This window comes from Lissotriton vulgaris, chromosome 4_1 (assembly GCF_964263255.1).
Source record: "Lissotriton vulgaris chromosome 4_1, aLisVul1.2, whole genome shotgun sequence".
Lineage (NCBI taxonomy): Eukaryota > Metazoa > Chordata > Amphibia > Caudata > Salamandridae > Lissotriton > Lissotriton vulgaris.
Genome location: NC_141691.1, coordinates 602,727,136 through 602,752,525, shown reverse-complemented (window position 1 = coordinate 602,752,525; position 25,390 = coordinate 602,727,136). Strand labels below are relative to the sequence as shown.

The window sequence follows — 25,390 nt, the reverse complement described above, 5'->3', positions numbered from 1 at the left end:
CTGTGGTGCCTGACATTACGGCTCTGACTCGGATTCCAGCTTCTGCATCTTGGTTTTCAGTGATCGATCTGAAGCATGCGTTCTTCAGCATTCCGATTGCTGAAGAGGAGAGTAGAGACCTTTTCTGTTTCTCTCTTGGAGGCCGCAGCTTCCGGTTTAAACGTGCTCCTCAGGGCTACTGTGAGAGTCCATCGATATACAGTCAAGCCTTGAAGGGCCAACTCGATGCATTTGTGTTGCCGGCTGGTGCAGCCTTGATCCAATAAGTCGACGACCTATTGGTGGCTGCAGACACTCAGGACATTTGCAAAATTGCTACAGTGTCGTTGTTGCAACATCTCTGTGACTTACATCACAAGGTGTCACCTTCTAAACTACAATATTGTTGTCAAGAAGTAACCTATCTAGGTCACTTATTGTCAAAGGAGGGAAGAAGGTTGACCCCAGAGAGAATTGCAGCGATTGCGCGAATGACTGTGCCAACGACTCAGAGAGATATGCGTGCCTTTTTAAGTATCACGTCATACTGCAGGCAGTGGATTCCAAATTTTTCATTGCTAGCGAAACCATTGGTAGCTCTTACGTGCAAGGATGTTCCAACTCCTTTACCATGGACGGAAGAATGTCAGAAAAGTTTTTCTGAATTGCGTGACGCGTTGTGTTCGGCTCCTGTGTTAGGTACCCCTGACTACAGCAAGCCGTTTACATTATACGTTCACGAGAGGGAAGGTTGTGCGTTGATACAGAATGAGGCCACTGAGACTGAAAGGGCAAAGTGGAAAGAGAGTACTGGAAAGTTGGATGCGAATGGTTGTTGGATTGATTTGTCGGAGCATAAGAGATGGATGTTGCCAGATGCATATGTACTAGCTGTTGTGACGATGGCACACGGGTTAGCGCATATTAGTGCGAAAGGTATCTGCAAGTTGTTGTCCCCTGTGTGGAAGAATGACGGTATTACTAAGAGTGCTGAGAGATTGGTCAAGAATTGCATGATATGTATGCTGTACAATCCTGGTAAGGGAACCCCTACACCTCCTGGCCATTTTGCTCCCCCTTCATGTCCCTTTGAGGTCATTCAGCTAGACTTCATCCATATGGAGCGATGCAATAACCTGAAATACGTTTTAGTTGTGGTTTGCGCATTCTCCCGATGGATTGAAGCCTACCCTCTCAAAGACAATACTGCCCTGTCCACTGCGAAAATCCTACTGAAGGAATACTTTCCTCGGTATGGAATGCCACGGATTGTATGGTCTGATAACGGAAGTGAGTTTGTGGGAAGTGTGATGAAGAATGTGTGTAAGGGCCTTGGAATTACTCAAAAATTCCATAGCGCCAATCATCCCCAGTCAGCGGGTTTAGTGGAGGGGTATAATGGCACCCTTGAACTAAAACTAGCGAAGATTCAGGCTACGACTGGTCTCTCGTGGCCTGACGCTTTGCCTCTAGCTCTGTTGTCAACAAGGGCGACTGTACACTCCCGAGTAGGGCTCAGTCCCTACGAAATAGTGTTCGGCCGTCCTGCGAATGTTTGGGGGGTCCCTAGACCGAGTGTGTTTTCTGATCTTGAATACCCAATGTTGATCGATTATCTTCATGATCTGACTGCTAAACTGAGGTTAATTCACCAACAGGTCTTTGAAGCACTGCCGACGCAGACGGAGGGTCCAGGCCACCAGCTCCAGCCCGGAGAGTGGGTGGTGACGCGGAATTTTGGACGCAAAAGAAATCTTGAGCCCCGCTTTACTGGACCCTACCAAGTTCTTCTCGCCACGAGGACTGCTGTCCGTTTGGAAGGTCGAAAGCACTGGGTGCATGCCACCCATACTAAAAAGGTACCTATACCTTTACCAGCGGACTCGTGGGTGAGGAAGGGCATTGCCTCGTCTGAAACTGAAGCGTTGCAGACCTTTGTACCTTTTAGCGACGCTCAGCCTGTCGGAGAATCCTCAGTGCAGCAGAAAGACATTGTCGAACATTTGCCATCACAAGATTCAAGATCTGAACAAATGACTGATCAACAGAACTCTGTTCCCTCATCGGATCCATTGTTTGACGAACAGACACGTCCTGGGAGAAGCCGCTACTCTTTGCGATCTAATACCAAGGACAAATAAAAGTCCCTCGACATCTACGTTACCCCTTTGCCACGATCAGTCTAAACACACGTACAACTGTGATTTTTGTAAATATTGAGTTTTTTTCCATATATGTGTTTTTGCTTCCACAGCTGAGAGACTTTGTACATATTTGTGAATTAGAATACCTTGCATCCAGGTGAGCCGTAGGGCCGCGCGTGTACTTCCTTCTGGTTAGTAGGTCTAGACACTAGGTCAGAGACAGTCGGTTCCTGGGAACCGACTGGGGATTGACTACTGCTACACAGAACAAAGTGCGTCAAGAAACGTTGCGGACGGTTTTAGAGGATGGCGTTTTCAAAGCTGATGGACTTGGAAAAAGCTCAGGCGCAAAGATTCAAACTGCAACAGATTACTCGTACAAAATGCTTTATGTTTCAGGTGTTCCTTCTGTTTCTAATTGTTTCATCGTTATTGGCGGGTGGGGTGTATTATATGATACAGTACTTCCTACCTTCTGCCATACCTACTCCTACTTCTGAACCTAAAACTACCTCCACTGTGTCCCCTCATTCCTTCCATATCCTACCCCAACACGAGCAGGCTAGACGTGCGGAATTCAGAAATAATTCCTTCATTCAGCTCCTTCATCAGCATCAGTTAGTGGTTAATACTACTAATTGTTGGGTGTGTGGGTTAATGCCACATACCACGGATAAAGGAATTCCGTACCTGGTCCTTCCTTATAGTTCCCAGGGTTCAGCTCGAGCATTACAAGCAATGTTTCGAAGTGCACTAGATTCCTACCCCAATCGAGAGCCACGTCCTCCGCACTTTGAGCCGTCGCTCATCCCAGAGGAAGAGGTGCAAGCCTATAGGGATCTGAGTGAGGCTGAGTATAGTGCGCTCGTGGGTGAAAGACAGCTTAAAAGCTAGTCTCCAATATGGATCGTACCCCACCTTGGTAATTTCTGTCTAAAAGGTCGTGGCCGAAGCCCGAGAGCTCATCTTGGAGAGAGTGCTTGCTCCGAGACGTATGTCTTGCCGATGCTCTCTTCCCCTGTGTTTCTGACTGCCAAGGGTACGTACTTTGTCTGTCATGATCGTGCGTATACGTGGTTGCCCTCCGACTTTGCGGGCACATGTTATATTGCAAATTTGTTGCCTCCGACGTTTACCGTTGATGCAGACTACCACAAGACTAGAGTTGTGAGGGGGGTGATTAGCGAAGAGGACACTGCCGGTCAAGGGGCAGGAGACTTTTTCAAGGGTTTCTTTCAGTTTTGGGGGCCTATGGTCAATAGTAGGAACCTGAGACAGTTGACTCGAGTGGTGGAATCGACAGCTAATATCACTGCCAGTGCCCTTGGTAATATCACCGCAGAACTTCAGGCGGACAGGCTTATGACGCTACAAAACCGTATGGTTTTAGACGTTGTTTTAGCAGATCGAGGTGGAGTATGTAAAGTGATCCATTCGAGCTACTGTATTTTCATTCCAGATAACGCTCCGACTGTCTATCAAGCCATCTCAAAGTTGCATAAGATCTCTGAGTCCATACACGTGGACGTAGGGGATTGGACGCTACTTGGGTGGTTTTGGGGCCTGATGTCGACTTGGGGTTGGAAAATTCTGATGATCATCGGAGTTGTTGTAGCATTTCTGTTCACGTGTTGCCTTTGTGTGCAGTGTGGTCCTGCCTTATGTGGCCTCTGTGCTACAACGTGTATGAGACAGCCGCCTGTTACCAAAGGAGCTCAGATGGATAGAATTATGTTGCAGCAACATCTAGATGGTCTGATGAATATCGAATAGGATTCAGACTAGTGCTTGCCTACATGAGGGCAAAAGGAGCGTCTGGGGTTCCGTAATGATCGTAAGTGGTGTTTTTGACTCGCACGAATATGGTCGAGTCTGGTATCTATGAACCGCAAATGACGAGTTTAGTGGGTGTACGCGGTTTCGCTGTGCTAGCCTAAACCGTTCGTTTGTTTCGTGGGTTTCTCTATCTGTACCCACGGGTTCCATCTTGGATACGACATCCATTTTGTTTTTTGCCCTCAAGTAGCCAGCGAACGGACGCTGTCCGCTTCGAGACCCTGGGATTCCCAAGACTTTTGCGGAAGACACGTTTCCTTTGAAAGTGTCTTTATGATGAGGGGGATGACACTGTAAGGCAGATGGCTCCGCTCGAGGCACATCTTGCCGTGCCGGTCTATTGTCTTAGTCGTGCATCTCATTAGGCACGTCCCTTTGATGCCTGCAGCTCGTGTTTCCCGATACCACCCCTTTTACACCCTTTCCGATCTCCCCACTGTTTCTGCCTTCCTCTGCACCTGTCTCTGTTCCTTCTTCGATCTGTTTACTGCCAATTGGAATGTACTAATGGTGGGAAGATGGGTTTTTACAGTTGGGAACCACCAAATGTTTCCGTACTTATGTTCCGGGCCCTGAATACATGAAAGCACCCCCTTCTGGTGATTACGATGGGAACCAAGTTGTAAACCTTTGTGTACCATGTTAACCTATGAGAGAAATGTGTATAAAAGGAGCGACCCACAGTAGCAATTCGAATCAGGCTCCGTGAACCTACATGCTATGTACTTCTCGTGGCTTCTGTGTTCCCTGCAGTAAATAAACCTCGAATCTTTGACGCCGAAGGAAGTGTCCCGTGTCTCTGTCATTTGTACGCCGGAACAGGTTACCCACGAAGGTTTCAGGTGTTGTCCCCTGGCACCGCTGGGTCTTAGAATAACCCAGTCCTTCAGGACCCCGGCCACAATAGTTGGCAATTAGCTGCTGGCCAGCAACATCCAGGCAAAATTCACCAATTTATAGTCCCCTTACTGGAGCACAACAAGCCCCAGGCCACCACAATTCTGCAGATAATTCAGTTGCAGTCCATCCTTCCCAGATAGTTACTCTTGTTGATGTCCAAGTGTAGTATGGTTCCAATCCCACAAGCATCTCCAAACTATTGAGGACAGAGCTTCAATAGTTAGACCTACAATGGCCTTGAAAGAGATCAGTTCAAAAGGCCACCTTTAAATGTAAGTCCCCTCTGCCATCCTACACTGGAAGGCTTGATCAATATCTTTAGTGGGGCCAGGACCATGCCCCTTAGAATGCAGGTTCCAATTCTACTCCCTCTTATCCGTCCCAGGAAAGCCGCTCTGAGTCAGAGGTCTGCAGTTTCCCTTGAGTGCCTGTGAGTTATGTACAGATCTAGCTGCCAAGTCAGCACCCAGGCGTGGACTGGAGACAGGCCGATAGGCACACAGAGCCACGAACATAGAAATACCCACTTTGCCAAAGTGGCTTTTCCACATTAGTAATGTCAAAAACACTCACACTACCAGAGAGGATTTGTTATTACTAATCCATTGATACCAAACACCATGTTGCTAATCTGAAATTAGGAAACTGAGCTCAATGGCCTTTCCACAGTACCCCCCAAGTTAACATAACAGAACACATGTATTTGTAAAGCGCACTTATCACCCATGGGTCTCAAGGCACTGAATAACAGATGTTTATATAGTTACCCAACTCAATGGTACTCATTTTATCGACCTCAGATGGATGAAAGGCTGAGTAGACCCGCCGGGATGTGAACCTGTAACCATGAGGTAGAACACAGGCCCCTGCAGTGGATTCATTAGTCCACTAAGCTACTAGACCGGTTAATCAATGCGAGCCCACACCACCCGATGAGATTCACTACTAGGGCATGTAGTACACACATGCACATGCCTACCTCTTCCCTACACTGCACCCAACCCCCTAGAGAGTACTCCGATGTAGCAGGAGACATGCAGAGCTTGGCAAGTAGCTTTGAAATGCCAAGCTGAGAAACCGTAACCTGCACACAGAGGCACCTCCACAGCAAACCAGTGGTACATTTCAGGGGTTACCTCCGTGAGTGGCAAAACCAGTACTGTAGGCCCACTTAGTACCATTTGAGGTACATGCCCTAGGTATAGGTCTTACCACTGGACAGGGGACTTATAGCGAACTCAAATCAAATCAGCCAATCATGTATATACTTATCACCAGAATGTATGTGACCAGCACAGAGCTTTGGTACTGAATGGCATTGTCAAAGCACCTAAGGCTAGCAGGTAGATCAGTGGAAAACCATGAGGGGAAAAAAAAGCTTTGAGTTGAGGGGAAAAAAGTAATAAGCTCAGGAAAAGCACCCTAGAAAGGGCCATTTCCAACAAACTTGCAGCTTAAAGAATGTAACTTCAGTAAACAAACTTCGATTAACAAAAATGTGTTTTTACTAAAACCCTCCTTTGTTAAATACATAATGAAATATTTGTAGTATCGTTCAGTATTTCTCTTACTGTTTTGAATAAACATTTCAGTTTGGAAAAAAAGCCCTATTTCTTTTACCAACTGCATCAAAAACATTATTGGGGGTAACCTGTTATAGGGTCCTACAATGTCATATCGGGGTTCTGGCGACAATCTGTTTGGAACTTCGTGGCCTGCATTATAGAATCACCTCGAATTTATCCTCTAAACACACATACAAAAGATTAGTTCTATGGGTTGAGGGAAGTAAAAAATAAATGTAAAAAAGGTAATTTCTTCCAGCTGACTCATTATATGCATTTTATTACTACAAGTTAGAGCAATGACAATTCCTATATAATACTTGTATGGCTAAGTTACATAACAGTCACAAAATCATTTAGAGTATCAAATTTAGCCTTTCCAATAGGGCACAGTTCAACTGTTAACAAAAATTGCTTCTCTATACAGGTATTGAATACGTTTTATATATTAATTCCAAGGCCTTACCTCTGGACTGGATACACCAACAGTTTCTGCCAAGGGGGCAAGCAATGACATAGATGAAATGTTGAGTGCATCTTCATTTTCATCATCCTCATCCTCAGACTCATCTTGCTCCATTCGCACATACTCTGGTTTGTGGATTTGCCTATCTACAAATGTATTTAATGGTTTCACGTTTGGTTCCTTTTGAACTTCCTCCTCCAAAGCATCACTAAAAAGACCATTGATTACTTCTGAACTATTAAGTTCATCATCCACGCTCATCTCAACTTCATGAACTGCTCCCTCTGAAATGTGTAGAAGATTAAAATACCAACGATCAGCAAAGCAAAGACACTTAAAATGTAATCTAAAGTACAGACTCATGTTAATAGGCCTATAGTAAACTAGACCGTGCAATGCATCCTATAGAGCCCACCAGTGCTAGAAGCCCAGTTCTAGTGGGGAACCATTCCCTCCTGAACACAGTAGTAACCAGAACTTAGACTATAACAAATCCCATTTAATGCAGGTACTAAACGTGCATTCATAACATGCTTGGAAGGTCCACCTCATTGCAGCAACCAACCATTAGGATGTAAAGGTCTAGACACTGGGCAACTTTCACACATTGTGTGAGTCTAGGGTTACAACACTCCGGGAAGACAAGTGGCCCTATATGTCAAACCATAAGAACACTAAAGTAACGGTTTAAAGAAGCCCGATCCAAAAGCCGCAGTGACACAAAACAAACACTTGACTAAATGTTAAACTTATGAAATTCTGCATTTTCGCAATCATTTTAAAAACCAAATTCATTGCACATTCCAATGATATCACATTTATGTACATCAGGTATAGCAGCAATAGCTCTTCCCATATCAAGTGGCATTGCAAGTATCACATAAGCAGCTTGGCAAGTGGGATCATCCCTTATGCTGCAACCTCATAAGTGTATTGAGCCACCTGGCTAATTCAGAGCTGCACCCAGGGATATATAACCTTCTCATATGAATGAAAGCCTCTCTTGGAAAAGGGAAGAATTCTATTGGTCCTCAATTTCCAGATCAGTCTCTATGAGCCAATTCCTCCGACAGGAAGAGAGGATTTTTGCAAGCTTACCATACAGACAAATGTACATACGAAAGAGCAAGTAAATGTTTGGTCTAGGCATGCTAGAACCTTTATCAGTGGACTTACCCCTCCTCTGTAAGTAACCTAAAGGTAGCATGCAGAACCCAGGCTAAAACAAAGGTTAACTGCCTTCAAAGAAACTTGAAAAAGGTGTGGCTGGATAGGTTTGGAAGGAAGTATATATGCAAACAAATATGCAAGAGACTTTATTCCATTTAATGTCAAGATTACTTTATACTGGGTCAGTTACGAAAGGAACATAAAACATTTTTGTAGGACCTACTCATCTAGCAAGACAATAAAGTAGCCAAACATGTCAAAAGACAACTCCTCTTGTCCTGAGCATGTGAACATAAGCAAATGTAATAGAGACAGCCAGGCTCCCCATAGCTAACAGGGAATTTGGCTTTGTCCACTCAATAGAAAACTTTGCAATTCAAGGAGACTGCAGCTACCACTACTGCTGATGTGGATGAAGAAGAGGTTCTTGGAAACAAAGACAGTGCTGCAAATGGAAGTCCCCTCATTGTTGATCATACACTTGTGTAACTGCTTGAGAACTTGGGGCTACTCATTTAAATGAAGACCCGGTGGGGAGGAGAAAGGCACTCACTTAATAAAAGAGTCTGCCTTCCGATGTGCAATGAGACAAGCATGTATGAAATGAAGCGCCCTGTATTTTTAAAATTCAGATTAGAAAGGACTCTGCTTGTGACTGTGGTCTGCATGGTCTTTACTCTCTTGATAGATTTGGTCAATGAACAGTGTGGCCTTTACTGGCTTCCTTCCAGATCCCAAAAAACAAGCAGAAACGTTTTTGACGAGGAATAGAAGCTCTGTTCAATGCTTCTATCAAGTGAAACTGGGCAAAGTTGTCAGGGTAAGGCCCTGATGCTGGTGCACCATAACCCTGCATTCGTCTTCGTCCCCGTTAGGGGCACCCAGAGGTATTTCCTCTTCTTGCAGGAAACCTTCATGGAGGTTACTATGCAAGCAGAATTCGGAGGGACATCACTTGAGGTATCAAAATTTAACAGTTGCTGTGCCTTTTTTGAGGAGGCAGGTGGCACTCCCCTTACAGGCTCATCCCCAGCAGAAGGAAGATCCTTAGAGGAAGCTTTCTGTGGCTAGTAGAGAAGATGACGGACCAGTACTCTTATCTTTTGCATGCCTTGGCCGGTTTGTCGGGGTAAAGGGAGTAAAAGAATTCTGTATGATAGTTACATGCAAAACGCTTTTTCTACTCATGTCACCCTTGTCTGGATAGGGCCTTTTGATAAGATTGTCATTTTAAAGCAACCCTCGTAACGAGATATAAACAGACAAAATCCACAAAACACCATTGGGGAGGCTTCCAGAAAGGTTGCCTGAAGAAGAAGGTATAGCAAAGCTTTTGGGGATACATTGCACATGTTGGTAGATATCTGAAGTATGGGGGCCTCAGGAGAGGAGTGCAGACCACAATAGCTGGAAAGTAAGCTGTTTTAAACGAGTTGATTAGGCTACTAAAAGCCTAAGGATTACAGCATTTCAGGCATGTTAATGCTTTATACTGCTAATCCAAAGCATCCTAAGACTCCTAACTCAAAGAAGGGGAATGATTCAGACCTAAGAATATGAAAGAACCAAGGTTGGAGAATCACATTACCCTGACCAAACTATAGGTGAATTAGGTCTCTGCCTAAAATATTACTTGCCATGTTGCAAGATTTCCAAAACGATAATACACTTATACACCTCAAAAAGGTCACTGGCTCACAGACTTCTAGATAAATGACTACATAATTTCAATCAACTGTTTAAGTGATAGTTGAAGGTGGTGTAATATTCATGCATTATACAGATGTTTTTTTGTGCCAGCTTGTGCACATTTTGGGGGTAAAACAGATAAACACTGAGAGAGCTTACTGATCAGCCAAGCTGTTAAAAAGAAAAAAGATCAGTGATTACCACCAATAATTATAGGCTAAGCTCCCTTCTGATCATCAAATAAGTTGTCCGGAGAATCAATTCAAGACTTCAATATTAAACAAGGAAACGCTTACATAACCAACAAGCAAAATTCCCTATCAGCAATAAGACAAGTGGCAAAATTATCAGGCAGTTTTGAATGGCTATTCCAATTTACGTAGGAAAGCAAAAAGGGGACTTCATTTTATTTTATTTTTACAAATTTGGGGAAAAAAGATTTTGTTGATACATTAAAATGTTTGCCATTTTCTACTGGCTTAAAAAATATAAACAATTTAGCAAGAGTGAGATTTAGACAGCAAGTTGGAATTCACAACAGACACCGATATCACAGCACGAGAAGAAAACAGCATTACCACCTTGTGTAAATGAATACGTGAAAGAGAAACTATGCCTTTGGATATGTAGCTCTTTACTGAGGAGACGGGGCTGTTTGATTTGATCTATTTCATAAGTCAACTATTCTACTTCTAAGGGCAAAATAGAAAAGGGTTTGTTCAAAGTTAAGTGAATGATTTTAACAATATACTTGAAGTGCACATCTAATTAAAATTATTCCATTACAAGAGAACATTTAGAGGAACCATAACAATGTCTCACATATATGACTGTTGTACATGCAAAGCCCAACAGGAGACATTCTAAGCAATCAAAAAGGCACATCTCTAAAGACTGTGGCAGACACCCAACTGTTTTTTGTTTGCCTGTGAATACTGTACCTTTCGTCTTTGAGGCTTCATTGAACGGGGTCAATTCTCTTGGAGAGCAAGGTACAGCTTTCAACGGACTTGGTTGTGCCGCTTCCAACCTGGTAGTAGAAAGACCTACAAAAAAGCACACATTGGAAAAACAATTAACACATTTGAAGAAATTATTGCTACATGTCAAGTTAACCTAAAAAAGTAAACCTGAAACCGATAATCTTGAAATATCTTCCCAATGCACTTTATCCATTTCAGAAGACAAAAACTGACACATCCTTGCATGTTATTTAAGGTGCTTATGAGAAGCAGACTTCGAACAAATGCACCTGGTATCCAACGTCTAGACGACTGTCCCGACGTAAAAAAAGTAATTTTGTTTCAGCCAGGGGTCAGTTTTACGTGCATCATGTATGTGTATGCAAGATAGACTTAAGGTTACTTAAAACATGTAAGAGGAGTTGGTGCTTATTTATAGCACTTGATACTTGTTTAAGCTCCACGGTGTAGAGCAAAGTATGAACATGCATCATGTTCGGACTAAGACAGAACTGACATAACAGCATGCACAGGCTTTGTGGGGACTTTACAGACAGATCAAGGCCAGATAATCGCAGATGTGAGTTTAGAAAGTCCAGACAAGAGTTCACTGTAGGCCTTGCAGCTAGTAGAGCAGAGATACAATTAAATGTTGTCCTGGAGTTCAGACTGACCAACCATCCAAGGTCTAACTCTGCACAAAGGCAGAGAGACATACCTAGACAAAAGCAGCACAGTTTCTTTAGGATGCAAGCGGACCCTGCTATCCTAGATTTTAATTGTCCTCCAGTTCACTAGGCTTGTTTACAGGGGAAAAGAGTGAGTTTGTCACGTAATTCACTGAAGATTGCCATGATGGAATGCCATTAAAAGTAACATTTTCTTCCCCATTATGCTATTTTAACCGATATCCAAGAATACAGAACGGCAATCTCTGCTACCTTAACAAAAACCTTCTGGAAGGTGAAGGCCCAGGAAAAGGACAATCGGTATTTAGCTTTTACCCAAACAGATTTTGCAGAGATGACTAGCTAGTTCAAGTAAGCATTAAATCTTGAGTCTCCGCCAATATAGAAGTGACATGCAAATACTCACAGCATGCAACTGTCGTGCAAGAGGACAGCATGGGGGGGTATGTCTGTCTCGTATTTCAGCCCCCTGGACCATCCACAGACTTTAGGACAGCCCTCACAGAGACGTGGGCAGTTAACGCCTCTAACTTTACCAATCAATGGGTATTTGCACCTCGATCTGGATAATCATGATGGCACGGACATGGCTAACTTCGCAGCCGACCTTGCTGCTTGCCAGCTTGTGCAACTGGTTTTGGGTGCGACGCACATCACCTGCCACCTGTTAGACCCAGTCTTCATAAACATACCCACTCTTACAGTACACACGCCCACCCCCATGGGATGGTCAGACCACTATCTGGTCCCTATGTCACTCCAGGGTATAACCCCAGTACGGAGCGAGGATCGTACGATGTCCATGGGACAAATTGAACTGGGAGCAATTCCACGCCTGCCTCTCGGTTACTCGCCAGAGTCTGCCGGTTGATCCAAACGAGGCATACAGGATTTTTTTCCCATTGGATCAGACAGCCGTTAGACAGCCTAATTCCTGAGAAATTGTCTATTATCCGCAAATCTAAAACTAGACCATGGTACAAAGGCGAACTGGCCGATATGTGCAAGAGCTGTAAGAGGCTGGAGCACATATGGAGAAGGGACTTCAATCGCGAAGGACAGCTACCGGGCGACGATTAAGAGGTACCATAAGGCCATTCAATTGGCATTTTACACCAATCAAATCAGCGAGACTTATAACCCAGCAAAGAGTGTGTACCCGATACTCTCTAGCTTTCAATTCCAAGAGACCACCGCTGGGCCGACCAAGTCCATTGAGCAGTGTGAGGAACTGGCCACCTTCTTTGTTAGGAAGGTGGATAACATCTACAGGTCATTTCCAATTGCACATAGTAGCAAGCAGGTAGCACGGTGTTGTCAAAAGGCAAATACCTTGGATGCCTTTTCATTATCTCCGCTGACCTGCTGCTGGCTTTGTGCAGTAAAGTCAAGTCAGGATCCCCTGCAGTCCCGCTCAAACCAGACCAATTTAGGAAAGTGCTTCCTACAATCATAAACTCTATGGACCTGGTGATAAACGCGTAGCTTTACTCGTCCATCCTACCCAAGGCATGGAAACAGGCCAAGGTGATACCCCTGCTAAAAAACCTTCTCTTGACCCCGCGAAAGCAGAGAACTACCGCCCTAGCTCCTTGCTCCCCTGGGCAGCAAAGATCACGGAGGCCTATGTCATCTCCCTCCTGTCGGACTTCCTGACCATGAATAACACGCTGGACCCCTCCCAGAATGGCTTCTGACCAGGTGACAGCACGGAGTCCGCCCTCCTAGCTGTGCCAAAACATCTCTGGTTGGCACTGGACACTGGTCGCACATCCGCACAGATTCTTTTGGATCAGAGTGCTGCGTTTGATACAGTGTCCCATGCCATACTGTTGCGTCCCCTGGAGGAGGCAGGAATCACCGGTCTGGCTCTGGAGTGGCACGCCTCATTCCTTCATGAGAGGTCATTCGTGGTAACAGTTTCCCCGTATGGCTCCGGCAAACACCCCATCAAACAAGGGGTGCCACAGGGTTCCACCCTCATCCCCTGCTATTAAGTCTTTACGTCAAACCCTTGGCCGCAGTAGCCAAGAGCAGAGGACTGACCATGGTCTCCTATGCCGACGATACACAGTTGGTGGTGGCGCTCTCAAATGACACCAAGCGGGACGCCCTCAAGTTTCAGGGCAACTTAGCAGCTGTCACCAGGTGGATGACCACCAACTGTCTCCAGCTGAATACCAGCAATTCAGAGGTATTGTTGGTGGGGGAAGGACCATGGTCAGTGGAGTGAATGCTGGTGGACCCCAAGCAGGCTGTGAAAAATCTAGGGATATGGCTAGACTTGTCCATCAACTTCCGAGACCAAACAAAAAAAGTGGCAGGGACCTGCTTCGGACTACTACGGGGGCTTAGACCCCTTTTGGGTTTCTTCGATGCACCCACACGATAGGTCATCATCCAGGCGTCTAATGTCAAGACTGGACTATGCCTGCTCTCTGTATTTGGGATCCAATAAGGCTGAAATTCTGGGGCTGCAAAGGGCACAGAACGTGGCAGCAAGAACCCTCTAAGGTCTGCGCAGGTCCTGTTCAGAGTCTGATGCCATGCGTCGTCTCCACTGGCTGCCACTGGCCAGGCGAACTGAATTCAAAGCTTTATGCATTGCTTTCAAAGCCCTGAAACTGGCCACCCCTAACATCTTGGCCTACCTTATCTCGCCATATGTTCCCTCTAGTCATCTCCGCTCACAGGGTCAACACCTGGTAGTGGTCTCCCAAACACAGAGTCCGCGCTGGAGGCCATTCCTTTCGTAGTAGAAAAACATTCCCCTCTGGAATGCACTTGCAGCACACATCGGGGCCTTAACTACCTAGAATTCAGGAAGGCCATCAAAACTCACCTTTTTCCGGCACCATAGTTCTACTATCAGTTGCACCCGCATGTGTCAGTTGCTCCGCTGTCAGCGCCGGGCTGGGGCAGCTGTTTGCGCTAAACAAGTTGTGGTAACGCAACAATGCCTGAATCAATTTCCAGGAGGCTGCTTTAAAATCAGTGCATTAGAAATGTTTCTGAATTGGCTACAGTAGCGGTTTTCCTTCTAGTTGTTCAGGAGAACAGAATGGATCATAATTAAGGCTCCCTGTTTTCACTGATTTTTACAGATAAATACAGAAGGAAAGCCATTTATTTTCCTGTCTGTATATATTTTTAAATGTGGATAAAAACGGAAATATGGGTTGTTTGAGTGATTCTAAATGCCGACCATCGTGACTGCCAGGCCAATAGCAGTGTGGATTGACAAGCAAGGGGATAAAAAAAAATAGGGATTTTAGTAAAGAGCCATAAACAGCAGTAGATTTGCACAACCTTGATACTTAAATGTACATATTTTCTTACAAGTGCATATTTTACCATCCGACTGTTTATATATCATTGAAACCTGTCAGGCTTTGAGGCACGAATGCACATTAACTGGTTAAATAAGTGCAGAAATAAACCGATTCAGCTTAATTTTTTCACAAAACTTAAAATAAAAATGGATGAATACAGTTAAAATTAGCAAAAAAGAAATATGGATAAATACTGACGGAAATGACAAAAAGATAAATACAATAAAACCAGGAGCCCTAATCATAATAAACAAAAAATATGTATTCTTGCAGTCAGTGAAAATATAGGAAACAAAATGATCAGGGTAATATGGAAATCTGCGACCATCAGTGGGGGGACAAAAATACTACATATTTCCTGAGGACAGGGTGTAGTTCACAGGAGCACAATGCTTGTCTCCTGTTCAATCCGAAAGGAAAGGTGATAGCTAGCGGAAAGCCACTTCTCAGATGAAATGCTGGTCTTCTGGACCAGTGGCTTACGGTAAGACCGTTTAGTTCCCAAGGCGTAAATAGTCTCCTAAGGGCAGGATCTACAGTCTTAAGTCTTCATGAAAAGTTCTAAACACTGATTTTCTGTAGAACACAGGAAGGGTTTTCCTATGTACCGAGATAGCAGGATGGTGTATATTTCTGGGGAACTGAAAGTAAGATTTAGCCTATAAGATTAAATAATATAGTAGTTTTCTTCTTGGCAGTTTAGTATATCAACGTATCAGGAGATCTCTGAAAACACTAACTAGAATAGATTCCACAAGTGTCATTTTAAGACATTTGGAACCGTTGACTCCAAGAATGGCCATGAAGTCTAAAAGTCTAAAGGGAGGTTAAAGAGTCTATAAGGGAAGGAGTATAGGATCTCGGCTGTCAATGTTCACAAAATCTGAAATTAATCAGCAGTGGAATATTTTCCAGGACCCGTAGACAGCAGGACCAATCGTCACTGCGGGTTCTAATGTGGCTATTCTCACAGGTATAGTTCTGTGAACTAACACTGGAGTAGCCATTCTGAGATTATCAGATTCATTCTGCTCCCAGACTGCTTCAGTTTGGGTGCCACCTATGGTTTGAGAGAAGTGGCTTTGAAAAAGCACATTTTATCTGTATGTCTTGCATTGCACCTTGCAGGGAACAGCAGTCTGCCCTGCCTTCTGGCATCCTCCACCAAGTCTGCGGCTCTGGCTATGCACAGTCACAGTAATTCCTTCCGTACACCCCAGCTCTGATAAAACCTACCACGTAAGTCTTGCACTCATTCTCAGCCAGTCTCAGGGAAAACCACCACCAGTAAATGAAATCACACCCATGAGCATCACTGTGACCTTCAAGAGGTGTGAAGTCACAAACATGCTCTCAGTCAAGGTATGCTCGTAGCACCCAAATGGGTGCTATGACATATTGAGTCTCTGGAATCGTACAGACAGCCGAATGGAAGAGCAAATAGGACTTCTCCAAGAATACTGTATCATGGGTTCCAGCCAGGCTCACCCCTAACAAACAGTTAAGCCTGTATTACATACTAGTGTTTCTAGGGATTGTTTAATTTGCCTTTAAAGATTCATGGATTTTTGTAGGTGGTGTAAAGTTATTGCATTATTATAAAAATTTAGGACCAGACACTGGGGAGAACTTTTTGATCTCAAATGGCTTTCAGCACTATAGACTAAAATGGTTTTCCTTCGGATAGGAGCTGCTACATCAAACAGGCCCTCTAGGAATGTTCTTGGTGCAGATCAGTGTTTTTTTTTTCATTTGTCATCAGAACTGAAAGTCAGCATTTACAACTACAACCTTCAGAATCGTAGTATAGTGGTACATGAAAAAAGACATCTTGAAGATAGTTACACCAAGCTAAATTTCTTTCCACCGAATGGTTTGTTCTTCAATTCGGGACTGAGCAGAACTTTGACATTTTTGCTCATCAAGAGCTACCCAGAGCCTTTATTCTTGTGCATGGTTAGAACTGGCTCTGAGTGGTTTTGATGTACAACGCATGGTTTTGATTCAAATTCTAGTAACTGGCTTTTGAGGATTTCAAATTGGAGATGGTTCTAGCATTAGTGCTACGCACTATTTATAGCAGCTAGCACCCATCTGTCGGTCTTATTTTTTTCAGATACGCTGCAATGGTCTCCTTTACTGGAGTGAGAAACCATAAGGCTGTAGTAGGGTGTTTAGGTTTGGAAGAGAGGCTTCCGTGCTGTGACCAGTTGCTCTTGGCTTACTCTTATATTTGAAAGTTGCCACTGATCAACTTATTGAAGAAGCAGTAAGCCAGAAAAAGAAGACTCCTGTTTTTCTGTTGATCATCAAAAGACTAGCATGTGAGACTAAGCTATACCATACAGATCACGTACAATGTACTGCAAAACATAGGCAGAAAGATTAAAAACATATGAAGATACAGTAGCACTGCAATCACTTCAAGTTACCCTAAGACTTCCAGGAATTCCACATGATTTTCTTTGAGAAGATGATGTAGTGTCCTCCGGCCAGGTAGCGGTGCAGTCTACCCGCGCTCAGAGTACTCCATCTAGCGCCGGCGTGTGTCATCACGAGCCGTCTATAAAATAAACGGGCGTGACCCGGCACCGGCAGTCGGGACCACGCTGTTGCAAACTAAAGCCCTGTCCCATGTTTAATCGCAGCCGCAGCGCCAATTTAATGCACGCGTGCACCGCATATCACACTGGCGACGAGGCGGTAAAGAGCCTGAGTGCATCATTTTGTGTGCTCTGTCCCCAGCAGTGGTTTAGAGCCTTTGATCTGGGCCATATAACCACAGGGGAGCTGCTTCCTCTGCAGACAGAGAATTGCTGTGTTGCTCCTGGCTGGCCTGCTCCTGTTTGTTGAAGACCGCCAGCCCCAAAGAGTGCCTGGAGAGGTGAGGTATTTTCCCTGCACGTCCGGCCAGAGCCCAGCCTCGTGGGCACCCCACTTTTCAGAGAAGGAGGACGTCGCAGTGAGTCCTGCACCCCAGGTTACAGAGGGAAGATCTGGTTGCGCTTTCGTCACCCTCGGCCAGGCGACTGCTTCTAAGCACAGGAGGTAGGCCGAGCACGTGCGGCGAAGAGTGACTGCGCAGATGGCTTCAATCATTGTGCCCTTTGTAGTCGATGGCGCCCCCTCTTCCCTCGCCCCGCGGTGGACTGGACTGACCTTCTCCAGATTTACTAGGAAGGGGCAGGCATAGCCCAGGAAAGGCGCAGGGCCCTACTCCTCCATCTGGGAGGCAAAGACATCCACCGTATCTACAAAACCCTGGTAGAGGCCACACCCAAAACATATAGGACGCTGCTTAACGGCCTAAACGCACACTTTGAGCCGATGACGAACAGACTATGAAAGATTTATTTTTTGCCACACCAGGAAGCGGAGGAGTCGTTAGACGCATTCCATGGACGGTTGAAGGAACTGGCCAGTACATGCGGATTTAGAGATGAACAGGAAAAAATCAGAGGTCAGATAATCCAAGGGTGCTACTCGTCCAAACTCAGAGTGAACATCCTTCAGGAGGATGGCAAGCCCCTAGCGGATATCCTCACCCTGGGCCGGTCAAAAAAGAACTATCGCAAGCCAGAGCATCCCACATGGAGGCGGCTCTCCGACCAATCAAAACGGAGCAGGTCAACGCAGTGGAAACTGCTAACGCGGTGAGGCCCAAAGTGCGCCAAACCTCAGGGAGAAGACCGCAAGACAAGAAAGGAATGTGGCTACTGCTGAGGCACGCCCCACCGCATGCAAGACTGACCAGCGAGAAGGAAGAAGTGCAGTGCTTGCGGGTGGATGAACCACTTCGCGGCAGTATGCCGGTCCACGAAACCACGGAAAGAAGAAGCGCAAGCAGTAGCTGAAGCACATGATATTGAGGACATGGACTATGATGCAGGAGACTACCCGGTCCACTATGTGTTTGCAGTAGACCAACCACGACGGAAGAGACTACTTCCAAAGTGCAGAATCAAAATCCACCAGCACGATGTGAGCCACCATAGACACTGGGGCCTCGATCTAACTAATGTCTGCTAATGTGTACAATCAACTAAGTCCGCGCCCGCCATTGCGGGAAGCAAGGATCGGGGTGTTTGCATACGGACAAAAGACACCCATCCCGCTCCAGGGATGCTTCAAGACTGAGCTGAGGCACCAGGACCTCAAGATCCCCACCACAGTGTACGTGACCAAGTAAGGAAGTGGAATGCGGCTAAGCGGACAATCAGCAGAGGATCTGAAGCTAATCTCATGCGCCATGGCAGTACAAGAGGAGGAACTGGAGGTCATCATGGAGGAATTTGATGACGTCTTCAAAGGCACTGGATGCCTGAAAGGGAAAGAAGTCTCTCTCCACATCGACCCGTCAGTCCAGCCAGTGGCGCTGAGGCACAGGCGGATCGCATTCCACCTGCGGAAGAAGGTCGAAGAAGAGCTAGAGGCACTAGAGAAACAAGGGATTATCGAGAAAGTCAGTGGACCCATCCCATGGGTGTCCCCGATCGTAGTAGCGCTGAAACCGAAACAGCCAGGGCAGGTACGCATCTGCATTGACATGCGCCTTCCAAACGCCGCGGTGAAAAGAGAACGTCACCTAACCCCCATCATCGATGACATCTTAGGAGAGCTGAATGGCGCAAAATGGTTTTCGAAGATGGACCTACGGTCCGGCTATCACCAACTGCCTCTCGATACATCACCACCTTTTCGACGCACGTCGGTCTCCGAAGGTACAGACGCCTTAACTTCGGGATCTTCGGGATCTCGAGTGCTGCAGAGGTATTCCAAAACACCATCCGTGAAGTTCTCAGCAGACTCCCGGGAGTCTTGAATGTGAGCGACGACCTGCTGATATATGCATCGTCGATGGAAGAGCACCACAGCAGACTTCGTGGGGTTCTCCAGAGGATCAAAGAATCTAGGCTGACCCTTCACAAAGAAAAGTGCCAGTTCTTGAAGAATAAGATCAGTTTTTTTGGCTACACGTTCTCAGACAAAGGAGTAGCCCCGGACCAGACAAGGTGAAGGACGTCCAGGAAGCCCCAGCACCTTCCAACATCTCGGAAATCATAAGCTTTCTAGGGATGGTGAACTTCTGCAGGCGTTTTGTCCCAGACTTATCCAACCTCACGAAGCCCCTCGGGGAACTGACGAAATCCACCACCATGTGGCAATGGGGCCCGTACAGGAACAAGCCTTCAAAGATACCAAAGCAGCCCTGTCGGCAGACGCAACACTATCATACTTCGACTCGGCCCGATCCATAAACGTCGCTGTGGACGCCAGCCCTTACGGGCTAGGAGCCGTGCTAACTCAGTTACAAGGCAACAGAGAATACACAAGCCGCTCCCTGACTGACACGGAACAGAGATACTCGCAAATTGAGCAAGAAGCGATTGCCATCCACTGGGCATGCATGTCGGCACTTCCACGTCTACTCATACGGCCATCCATTCACCGTGTCCACCGACCACTAACCCCTCATCCCCCTGTTTTAAGGATCAGCATCCAAGCCTCCCCCGAGGATTGAAAAATGGATCCTTCAGCTGCAGGGGTATGACTATCGAGTCGAATACAAGCCAGGCTCCTCCAATCGGCGGACTACCTGTCGCGACATCCTAGGGCCGCCACCAGAGCGGAAGAAGATGCAGAGGACACTGAAGAATATGTCCGGCTTGTATCTGAAAGATCCCGGCCACTCCCCATGAGCCTTAAAACCATTGTAGAAGCCACCCGGACTGATGAATGCCTGCAGCTGGCCATAAGAGCGGTCCAGTCGAATAACTGGCGCCCCATTCAGTCCACCATGACTAGACGGACGCCACAAGCAAAAGCTGTCCTGGAGTCCGTTATGAAGGTCAAAGATGAACTTTCGGTAGACAGCAGTGGTTGTCTACTAAGAGGCCCACGACTGGTGATCCCCCTCAAGCCTTGCTCAACAAGCCGTGGATCTCGCACACAGGGGACACCAAGGCATGGTGAAAACGAAGAGCCGGCTAAGGGCAAAAGTGTGGTTACCAGCAATGGACCCCCCTGGTTGACCTAACGGTCAGAACGGGCTCATGGTGCCAGGCATCGGGCCAACCAGATCCCCCTCACCCAGTCATCACTGAAGAAAACCCGCAGCGGCAATGGGAGTGCGTGAGCGTGGACTTCGGATACCTCCCAGACGGACGCTATGCCCTGGCGATCATTGATGACTACACAAAATACCCAGAGGTCGAGATTGTAGGAAAATGATTACTAAACTTGAGAAGACCATAGCGACCCATGGCATATTCGAAGTGGTGAAGACGGACAACAGCTCACCTTTCCATGGACAAGAATTTGCAGACTATCTTAAGGCATGGGGAATTCAACACCGGAAAGTGACCATACGCTGGCCTCAGGCAAATGGGGAAGTAGAAAGGTTCATGCGAACTCTCAACAAAGTAATATGCATTGCGCATGCTGGCGAAGCACCACGAGAGAGCCATATACAGCTTTCTGAGGGAATATCGGCTGTCAGCCCATCTCACTACTGAAGCAGCTTCGGGGCCGGCAAGCATGGGCCGAGTAGTGAGAGACACCATCCCGCATCACCCTAGCTGGACCCTGAATCAGATTAATGCCGGAAAGGTCCTAGCCAGCAGGACCAGTTCCAATGACCAGACCAGCACCAACAGACGAGCCAGAATGTTGCTTATTCAAAGAGGGAACAGAGTATACGTCCAGGACAGGTACCCTGGTAGTAAGTTCCGGCTTCCATTCGAACACCAGCCATGGACTGTCATCCGCCGCACCGGCACCCTGATAACAGCCAGAAGAGGAACAGACGAAATCACACGCAACATCTTTTTTCAAAAGGGTACGCGCTGGAACTCCGGAACAGCCGTTCGCAGACAACCTGGACGCCAGACCACGTCATCAACCAGAGGAGGAAGAACCGGATGGTAACCATGGGATGATCCCTGCAGAGACTCCAGACATGTCCGGCCATGGTACCCCTGTGCTGTTTGGAATGCCAGACAGAACTCCGTCAAGACCTCCAGAGGGTGAAGTCTCACAAGAAGTGACCCCATCATTGCCATCTTCCAGGGGAGAACACTCCAGATACGACCTGAGACACAACCCGACTCCGTCCTCCCGCCTGGCAGGTTTCATGGTGTGATGAACCAAGGACTGGACTCTTCTAAGAACTGGTAGCAGATCTACGCTGTCAGTATTTTGTTTGTTGTTTAATAAAGGTTGCAAGGAATGTGTCCTCCGGCAGGGTAGCGGTGCAGTCTACCCACGCTCTGAGAACTCCATCTAGCGCCGGCATGTGTCATCACGTGCCGGCTATAAAATAAAGGGGCGTGGCCCGGCTCCGGCAGTCGGGACCACGCGGTTGCAAACTAAAGCGGTGTCCCATGTTTAATCGCTGCCACAGCGCCAATTTAATGCACGCGTGCACCGCATATCACAGGTTCTAAGCACGTCTCTGTATCAATACCTAAGGGAACGGCCAGGTCTTGCAAGGTCTGCTTTAGTTATGGCCAGTTTAAAAAAAAAAAAAAAAAATTGTAATGCACTGCAGAGTACCCTTCCCACCAAGACTATTGCTTATCGGAAACAGATCAAGAAGAAACTAAAAAACTGGCTTTTTAGCAATAACACTCAATTCTAGTCATCTTTTAGTCTACCTGCTTCCCCGAACTTAACCAACTTTTCCTCTCTCCTTAGCTGAGCCATAGTTCATGTTACAGTGGAGAAGTGTGGCTCAATGATTAGAGCGGCAGACCCTGATGCAGAGGTCTAGCCCGGGACCAGGGTTCAATTCCCCGCCTCAGCGGGTCTTGGGCTCAAAAATTCCACGGACCTGATAATTCTCGCCTCGGTGCCTATTCCAATCATGGAGTCCCACACTGCAACTCTGGGCAATAGCCTGCTTAATCTACACAACGGCCCCCACAACGCTAAGGATGCCTGGCCTCCACCTTGGGGGTGCCGAGGAGTGGACGCCTCACAGGGAAAGCCAGGATGGGTTCCACAGCGGTATTCGTACAAGCGCCTTGAGACCCTTGCGGGTGAGTAGTGCGCTATACAAGTATCAATTTAATAGTTCAGCACAGAAACACACGGTTGTAGTGTAACCAAGCTCTTTATAAATGCCTATTATTCTGCAACTCTGTCAGTAGCCATATTTGAAGAATTTATTTTTTCACATAGCTGTTAATTAGGAGGAGGCTGACTTCTGAAGAACGCTTAATCAGACTGAGTACAGTTGTCATTAAACCCTGAAGTGCGGTAAAAATGTTCATGACTGTTTCTAATACACCAACAGGATCAGTCCTTCAATGGGCTCTCTGTGGTAGCGTCTTAAAGACTGAAGACTACAATTTTGGGACTTTAATCTGCATTTTTAGCTTGGTGGCTCCTCTTGCACAGACTTCCCCATAAGAGTGAGAGAGAGGGCGAGAGTGAGAGAGAGGGCGAGAGTGAGAGAGAGGGCGAGAGTGAGAGAGAGGGCGAGAGTGAGAGAGAGGGCGAGAGTGAGAGAGAGGGCGAGAGTGAGAGAGAGGGCGAGAGTGAGAGAGAGGGCGAGAGTGAGAGAGAGGGCGAGAGAGGGCGAGAGAGAGGGCGAGAGAGAAGGCGAGAGAGGGCGGAGAGAGAAGGCGAGAGAGAGAGAAGGCGAGAGAGAGAGAGGGCGAGAGTCCGAGAGAGAGAGAAAAGGCGAGAGAGAGTGAGAGAGAAGGCGAGAGAGAGTGAGAGAGAGGGCGAGAGCGAGAGAGAGAGAGAGGGCGAGAGTGAGAGAGAGAGAGGGCGAGAGAGAGAGAGAGAGAGGGCGAGAGAGAGAGAGAGGGCGAGAGTGAGAGAGAGAGAGAGAGGGCGAGAGTGAGAGAGAGAGAGAGAGGGCGAGAGTGAGAGAGAGAGAGAGGGCGAGAGTGAGAGAGAGAGAGAGAAGGCGAGAGAGAGAGAGAGAGAGAGAAGGCGAGAGAGAGAGAAGGCGAGAGAGAGAGAGAAGGCGAGAGAGAAGGCGAGAGAGAGAGAGAAGGCGGAGAGAGAGGGCGAGAGTCAGAGAGGGCGAGAGTCAAAGAGAGAGAAGGCGAGAGTCAGAGAGAAGGCGGAGATTCAGAGAGAGAGAAGGCGAGAGTCAGAGAGAGAGAGGGCGAGAGTCAGAGAGAGGGCGAGAGTCAGAGAGAGCGAGAGAGAGAGAGAGAGGGCGAGAGAGAGAGAGAGAGGGCGAGAGAGAGAGAGGCGAGAGAGAGAGAGAGAGAGAGGGCGAGAGAGAGAGAGAGAGAGGCGAGAGGGCGAGAGTGAGAGAGAGAGAGGGCCAGAGTGAGAGAGAGAGAGGGCCAGAGTGAGAGGGCGGAGAGAGAGAGAAGGCGAGAGAGAGAGCAGAGAGAGAGAGAGGAGAGAGAGAGGGCGAGAGAGAGAGAGAGAGGGCGAGAGAGAGAGCGAGAGGAGTGAGAGAGGCGAGAGTGAGAGAAGGCGAGAGAGAGAAGGCGAGAGAGAGAAGGCGAGAGAGAGAAGGCGAGAGAGAGAGAGAGAAGGCGAGAGAGAAAAGGCGAGAGAGAGAAAAGAGAGAGAGAGAGAGAGAGAAGGCGAGAGAGAGAAAAGGCGAGAGAGAGAAAGGCGAGAGAGAGAAAAGGCGAGAGAGAGAGGAAAGGCGAGAGAGAGAAAAGGCGAGAGAGAGAGAAAAGGCGAGAGAGAGAAAAAAAGGCGAGAGAGAGAGAGAGGAGAGAGAGAGAGAGAAAGGCAGAGAGAGAAAGGCGAGAGAGAGAGGGAGAGAGAGAGAGAGAGGCGAGAGAGAGAAGGCGAGAGAGAGAGAGAGAGAGAAAAGGCGAGAGAGAGAGAGAGAGAAGGCGAGAGAGAGAGGAGAGAAGGCGAGAGAGAGAGAAAGAGAAGGCGAGAGAGAGAGAGAGGAGAGAGAGAGGAAGGCGAGAGAGAGAGAGAGAAAGGCGAGAGAGAGAGAGAGAGAGGCGAGAGAGAGAGAGAGAGAGGCGAGAGAGAGGAGAGAGAGAGAAGGCGAGAGAGAGAGAGAGAGAGAGAGAGAGAGAGAGAGAGAGAGAGAAGGCGAGAGAGAGAGAGAGAGAGAGAGAGAGAGAGAAGGCGAGAGAGAGAGAGAGAGAAGGCGAGAGAGAGAGAGAGAGAGAGAGAGAGAGAGAGAGAAGGCGAGAGAGAGAGAGAGAGAGAAGGCGAGAGAGAGAGAGAGAAGGCGAGAGAGAGAGAGAGAGAAGGCGAGAGAGAGAGAGAGAAGGCGAGAGAGAGAGAGAGAGAGAAGGCGAGAGAGAGAGAGAGAAGGCGAGAGAGAGAGAGAGAGAGAAGGCGAGAGAGAGAGAGAGAGAGAGAAGGCGAGAGAGAGAGAGAGAGAAGGCGAGAGAGAGAGAGAGAGAAGGCGAGAGAGAGAGAGAGAGAGAGAGAGAAGGCGAGAGAGAGAGAGAGAGAGAGAGAGAGAAGGCGAGAGAGAGAGAGAGAGAAGGCGAGAGAGAGAGAGAGAGAAGGCGAGAGAGAGAGAGAGAGAGAGAAGGCGAGAGAGAGAGGGCGAGAGTCAGAGAGAGAGAGAGAGAAGGCGAGAGAGAGAGAGAGAGAAGGCGAGAGAGAGAGAGAGAGAGAAGGCGAGAGAGAGAGGAGGCGAGAGTCAGAGAGAGAGAGAGAGAAGGCGAGAGAGGAGAGAGAGAGAAGGCGAGAGAGAGAGGAGAAGG

The 25,390-nt window shown here is 47.2% G+C and overlaps 1 protein-coding gene across 2 annotated transcripts in view; it reads right to left on the bottom strand.

The window, feature by feature from the left end:
* The window catches only part of ANLN (anillin, actin binding protein), a 256,636-nt gene that overhangs the window by 158,842 nt on the left and 72,404 nt on the right, over window positions 1-25,390 (bottom strand). For both annotated transcript variants that reach the window (XM_086964829.1, XM_086964830.1), the window contains exons 9-10: window positions 10,691-10,795; window positions 6,891-7,174 (exon numbers count right to left, since the gene is read on the bottom strand). In XM_086964829.1, coding sequence (XP_086820955.1) covers window positions 6,891-7,174; window positions 10,691-10,795 — 389 coding nt within the window. The remainder of the gene's footprint in view (window positions 1-6,890; window positions 7,175-10,690; window positions 10,796-25,390) is intronic.